This window comes from Homarus americanus, unplaced genomic scaffold, assembly GCF_018991925.1.
Source record: "Homarus americanus isolate GMGI-L3 unplaced genomic scaffold, GMGI_Hamer_2.0 scaffold39675, whole genome shotgun sequence".
NCBI classification, from domain to species: Eukaryota; Metazoa; Arthropoda; class Malacostraca; order Decapoda; family Nephropidae; genus Homarus; species Homarus americanus.
The window spans coordinates 11,329,608-11,336,801 of NW_024736071.1; the positions used below are offsets into that span (position 1 = coordinate 11,329,608).

Genomic DNA, 7,194 nt, shown 5'->3' on the forward strand with positions numbered 1-7,194 from the left:
TGTGTTATAAGAATAATACAGTTGTATAAGTGTGTTATAAGAATAGAGCAGTTGTATAAGCATGCTATATGCTATAAGAATAATACAGTGATATAGAACCAGAGGAAAGAAGAAAAATGACACCATAGCAGGAGTTATATATTATAAGTGAAAGATAAAACAGTTAGTAAAATATCACGAATTTACATAAAAATCTGTTAAGAGCAAGAAAAATAATTCCATTTCTCGTGGAGCGGCGGAGGACACGAAGAGAAAGGAGAGGACCAGAGTGTGAGGAATGGGTCTTCAGTGGGATGAAAAGGGTCGGACATTCATATTCTCTGCAGGAGAGACGATGACTCAGGAGGTGCCAACTACCAGGGCTAGAGGGTACTGGCACTCTCTCTCTCTCTCTCTCTCTCTCTCTCTTTCATTGTCCTTTGTAACAATATTACGCTCTACTAACCTGGGAGGTTTGGGACGGCCGAGGTGTGGATACTACACGGTGAGGGTTTTATGAGCCAGACTAAGACGAATGGGGACGGTATCACGTACGAGTGGTCATCAGTCTTTGGCCTTCCTGGTAGTGTCACACCCGAAATTTGGTAAACGTGAGAAGTGGGTACAACAGGATGTGGGTGTTCTGAGACCAACATATTCGGATGATTTTTAAAAGAAGCGTAAAGCACTCCCAGTACTGTACAGGTCTAAGAGGTTCACTCCGCCTTAAGTGGTAAAAACCAAGGCTGTTAGAAAATGAGGAGTGGAGTGTAAGTGAAGGTGAACATGAAGTACAGGTGACTTGGGTAATGGGGATGGTGGAAGTCCTTACAAAGATGAAAAACTTATATGAGCAACAAAACCTCGTCTCACGCCAACATGTATACTTCTTTCACAACTTCGCTGGCAATGTTTTCTCACGTCTTTGTAAAGATTAACTGTGGTAACTATTAGATTTAGGTGTTAGCTCAGGAATCATCTTAGTCGCTTTGAGCTGCACCTTTTCCAGAGATACTAAGTTTTTCTGGAGGTAAAGTTTACATACCTGATACATGTATAGTGTTTATTTCAAGGGGTCTTCAGAGCTGTGTGTGTGTGTGTGTGTGTGTGTGTGTGTGTGTAAGTGTGTGTGTGTGTGTGTGTGTGTCGTGGGTTAAGGGTTTATTAAGCAAATTTACGTTAATTTCATAATTTTTTTTAACAGGTTAGTGATTATCATTAAAGTAAGTTTTACCCTTGAGTCAAAATTACATGAGCACATTTTACTTCATACTGTACCTGGCAAAACTTAACTCACCCCACACAGTAATACCACACTGACTCACCCCACACGGTAATACCACACTGACTCACCCCACACAGTAATACCACGCCGACTCACCCCACACAGTAATATCACACTGACTCACCCCACACAGTAATATCACACTGACTCACCCCACACGGTAATATCACACTGACTCACACAGTAATACCACACTGACTCACCCCACACAGTAATATCACACTGACTCACCCCACACGGTAATATCACACTGACTCACCTCACACAGTAATACCACACTGACTCACCCCACACAGTAATATCACACTGACTCACCCCACACAGTAATATCACACTGACTCACCCCACACAGTAATATCACACTGACTCACCCCACACAGTAATATTACACTGACTCACTCCACACAGTAATATCACACTGACTCACCCCACACAGTAATATCACACTGACTCACCCCACACAGTAATATCACACTGACTCACCCCACACAGTAATATAAATGTAAATAGCATACATTAATAATCCTGATAAAACTGATCAATGTTATATGTTTTATTACACAATCAAATAATTTCATCCTAATTCACATACACCTGATGTTGAAGATTTTAATAACTTTGATATTTGTGCAAACCAATATATTCGTACGATGGGATTCGAACACCTTGTTGTGAGATATTAGAACCCAACACCTTTTTCTGTTACGCCACCATCCAGGTCGCAAAACAGATGGAAAAACTACTTAATGTTGCTTGAGGACGATTCCACCTTCGGCTAATATCCTAATTAAGTCTTCCAGCAACATTTTTTTTTAGGAATTCGCATGTTGTTTCGCGTTATGCCAGAGCTTTAATGCGTTATTCAGTTTTCTCAGGGGGTGACACGGTCTCCTCAGGGGGTGACAATCTTCTGAGGGGGTGACACAATCTCCACAGGGGGTGACACAATTTTCTTGTCAGGGGTGACACAATCTCCACAGGGGTGACACAATCTCCACAGGGGGTGACACAATCTTCTCAGGGGGGTGACACAATCTCCACAGGGGGTAACAAAATCTTCACAAGGGGTGACACAATCTTCACAGGGGGTAACAGACTTCTCAAGGGTTAACACAGTATTAAAAAAAAATAGTTTATTTGTGTTCTGTATCTTGTGCCTGTCTGTCTGTCTGTCTGTCTGTCTATGCAGCTAAATTATTCAAGTACTAGGCGTCAAAGAAGTGTCAAGTCAATCATATATATATATATATTAACTCATTCACTACAGGACGTCAACTTTAATATTTTATTTGGGTGATGCCAGACGATTCAGCACAATGATATCCCTCGTATGATGAGAGTATGAATACTGGGTCAGTGAAGTACTAGGAATAAAAGAGTAATGTTCATGAAAAAAATGGAGGTAAAAATTCGTTATTATCCTAATTTTCCCATTTGGTATGAGATAATATTTTTCTAGTGTATTTTGGTGTTTTTTAATTGACCTAACCTATCCTAACCTAACCTAACCCAACCAAAACAAAGCACTAAGGGCTATTAAGCCGATGATCACTATTATCGTCAAACTCGGGTTACGTAAAATAAGTCATTTACTTAAAATTCAAATGTAATAAAAGAAAACAGCAGTAAACATATTTGACAAAAGGTAACACCACCACAGTCATCATCTACCACATGTTTCTGAAGACATCGAACACTTAAACATAAGGACATAAAATAATAATAACAACAACTTAAAACGAAACCTAAGACTATCACACAACTCAATTAACCTGAGAACACAACATAATGAATAATGGAGCAGACACTACACTGGCAACACCTACTGGAGCACAATACAGTACAGGAGACAACACGGCAAAGGGGGAGGGAGATATAGTTTTCTGAAGTGGGAAGTACAATCTAGGAGCCTCTGTCAGCTCAACCCGACTGGTAAACAAGGACTGGCTAAAAGTGGTAGGAACCTCCATATTTATAAATGCTGGCGTGGTACAAAGCAGTTAGCCGGACAGGATACTTCCATCCTTTACCTCAGACATGTTCCAACACCCTAGCGAGTGTATCCACTTCCTCTAAAGTATAGAGACACTGCAGTATTTTGGGGCGTTATTTACAACTTTTACCAATTACCTTCGCTATACCCGCAAACAGTTCCACAGTACCTGGAAATGTGATGTAAACTGGGTAATAATAAAAATAACAATAATAATAAAGTTCATTGAAAAGAAATTACAGCACAAGTGGTACATATACTATAAAGTATAACATAAATACATGGGGAAGTGGGCCATTTAACAAGGAATTTCAGCGAAGCTACATTACAAAAGGGAGATTGGTAAGGTGTGAACACAAGTTGTCTACAATTTGTTGATGATTTTTACAATGGTTGGGATGACCCTGTTCATATAGTGATCAGTTGGTGGTCGTATGGGCTGGATGCGGTTGTGGTGTCGACCAGTTCAGGTGGTAGCAGGTGGCGGTGGCGAGGATAGTGTAGTAACTTTGTTCGAACCTGACAGATGGTGCCAGGATGATGATCAGAGAGGGTTGGCAGGGTCAGTTAAGGGGAAGCTCAAGTAAGGTATGGAAGCTTGAGACGACAGAGGATGTGGAGACGATAGCTGGAAGATTTGACAGTTTTACTGACGTGTACTTTCCAGCCCAGTTTGTTATCTATGGTGACACATAGGAATTTGGTGGAATTCACAACCTGGAGAATGTTGAGGTCCAGTGTGGTGGAGAGAGGTAGGACATAGCCAGAGGCGAAGTTTATGTACAGTAGCTAAAACAACTATCTGTGCAGGTGGGGGTCGATATGCTCCGAAATTTTACGTGTGACTAGTGACAGCCCTAATATACCAAAATTTATCGTCCGTGGTCTCATATTGTTTCCCACAAAGTATGCACAGATAGTTGTTTTAGCTACTGTACATAACCATGGCCTTGATACGGTTGATGGTGACATGGTTGGTGGTGGACTGTTCAGTATTTAGGAGAGCGCTGCAGTCCGGAGCCGAGTTGCTCACGCTGATGCCAAAGGTGGCGACCGGGAGCATCTTTTAGGGCATCGTCGATAGAAGACGAGGAAATAGAGTAGTCCCAACTTTGTGCCTTGAGGGACCGCCGCAGGTGAGTGACTGACAAGCAGAGACAGCTCGGAAACGTACAGCATGGCGTCAGCCACTAACACAGTCTGTTAGCCATAGAATGTTATACTGGTATAAAAAGGTGATACAATATGTTATACTGTATAGTATGAACAGCGATTGCTGTCCTGGAATAAAATGCTGGTACAGTACGAGTATGTGGTGTGAGCTGGGTATGTTGTCCTGGTATAAAAGGCTGGTACAATATGTGGTGTGAACACGATTTGGTTTAATATCTGGCGTTATTTTTCTATTTATTAAGCTTTTATTGTCCATCTTTGACAACAGCTCACATTTGTTACTGTTTTCACTTCATCCAGTTCCACCACGACGCCTGTCTGTTTATACTGATGAAGGCGTCCTGGTGCACCAGGTGGTGGGGCCCTTCAAGGAGGGCGACACTCTCCGACTCAGCTGCCGCGCCTCAGGAGGGTCACCGCTTCCCCGGATCACCTGGTGGGATGGGTCGAACCTCCTGGACCTGACCTCGGAGATACAAGAGGGCGGGGAGGTGAGGAGTATGTTAGTGGTGCCGACCCTCACCCGGGGAGACCTGCAGCGTGTGTTTACCTGTCGCGCCGTGAACTCCAACCTCACCCAGCCCCTTGTAACATCCGTCACCCTCGACATGCACCGTAAGCCACCACCAATGTGTTTTTCTACCCTACTTTTAAGATCAACCTTCAATATGTACCTTACGTAATATCATAATATTAAAACAACAACACTCACTGCAACATACAGCGCAACGAGTTAAGAATATACTGTATTGTTTGTCAACTTCTCGACACACACTAAGTCCCGCCACACACCAAAGAGACGAGAAATGTCTATGACATATCAGTGACTCATCGTTAGCAGGCGTGAACACACACTAATGGGACTTGTACGACTCCTTCAACGAATGAGGATGATCCGATGTTTTACGGTGTTAATATAAGAAAAGAGGGAAGAAACAGATAACTTTGAAAACATCCACTAAAATACTCGTTCATCCTGTATCTTGGCGTGTCGTGTGATGGCTGGTCTCATCCTTTACCTACGTTAGTTTTAGCTCAATAGCAGACTGTCCAAGATAACTTTTCATATTTTATCAAAGCTTGTTGACCGGTCATAACTACGGACACAAAGCAATGCAAAGTAATTCATACTGAGGGATGCCTGTTAATATGTAATGTTTTCTAAACGAATGTTTTGTTAGCCCCGTGCCGCCTTGTTCTTGGCGGGAAAGAACCCTGAATGTGAAAACAAAAGGTTATGTTACACTTCCATCTTTAATAACAACGGAAAATAACTTACCTGTACTAAAAATCAATGTTTTTCTTGTCTCGCCTGTTCATCTCTATGGTTCCTATGTATATATATATATATATATATATATATATATATATATATATATATATATATATATATATATATATATATATATATATATATATATATATATATATATATATATACACTGGTAATTATAAATGACTTAACGTTAACGTTCAAAACACTGATCAAAAGGTTATAATTATTTTCTGGATGTCCTTAATATTATTCACCGATCATCTCCCCAGCTGGTGTCTGAGGTAACAGAGCTGAGGTATATAAGCGACGTTACATCAAAAAGTGAAAGCTGTGTTTATTGCAGACAAGTCGCTGACGCGTCCCTTTCAGGGCGCTTCTTTGTGTATTGCTCCTGTTGAAGACCGCATATTACAGCCGTCACTTAACATGACACTGATTTAGTTATGGGTTCTTATCGCTTTGGTGTGCGGCCAACTTACGAGACACTAATTACATGCATAGACAAAGACTATTCCTACACCATTAGTCAGGCGAGGTACAGTATTAGCACATAATAACAGTGGCAACTCCAACGAATCGAAACTGTACTCCAATACATATGTTAGCTAAATCTCTTCCCTAACTCGTGTTAGAGAAGACACCTCGTTATGATCGTGGCAGTACAATTTCAGCGCTATTTTACCCATCACATGGGAATGGTACAGTATCTTAACTGAACCAGTTACATGAAACTCAACACCTCAAACTGCAGAAAATTTAACCCCCATAATACTCGTATTAGTGAAAATCTGACGCCTGGGTAGTGCAGGTTCTTGACCTTGACTAAAACTTTGACCTTATTAATATGACCTAGCATTGAATAAATATTTGATCTTAAATGAAATAATTACCTTTAGTAAAAGTAGTAACTTTGATTAAGGATTTAATGGTGAATAAACATCTGGCCTTGACCTGACAGTGCCGCCGCTGTGGGTGCGTCTCCTGAGTAGCCGCGAGGCCCTGAGTGCCGGGTGGCCTTACAGCGTGGTGTGCCAGGCGGCGGGTTCCAGACCCCCCGCTGTATTCACCTGGCACCTCCGACACACCACCCTCACCACCCACACCGAGCAGGTAGGTACGTCTCTTACTCTTACCCTTGCCACAACTAACTCACACACAACCAGGTCACAGTAATAGCTCACACAACCAGGTCTCACTACTAGTTCACACAGACAGGTCACACTACTAGATCAAATAACCAGGTCACACAACTGGGTTACGTACTAACTCACATAACATGGTCACACTAGAAACTCACACAGACATGTTACACTTCTAACTCACATAACCAGGTCACACAACCGGGTCACGCTACTAGCTCACAAAACCAGGTCACACTACAGTATAGAATCATCCATCATTTGTTGTGATGAGTCATATTTACAGGTCACAGTATGCAGTCTTGTTAGTAGATCACACTGAACAGCAACGTCAAGTCACAGTGAGAGG

At 41.8% G+C, this 7,194-nt stretch overlaps 1 protein-coding gene across 1 annotated transcript in view; it reads left to right on the forward strand.

Moving 5' to 3' along the window:
* The window catches only part of LOC121871705 (nephrin-like), a 100,747-nt gene that overhangs the window by 25,349 nt on the left and 68,204 nt on the right, over positions 1-7,194 (forward strand). The window contains exons 4-5 of the mRNA XM_042374117.1: positions 4,731-5,045; positions 6,665-6,816. Of these exons, the coding sequence (XP_042230051.1) occupies positions 4,731-5,045; positions 6,665-6,816 (467 nt within the window). The remainder of the gene's footprint in view (positions 1-4,730; positions 5,046-6,664; positions 6,817-7,194) is intronic.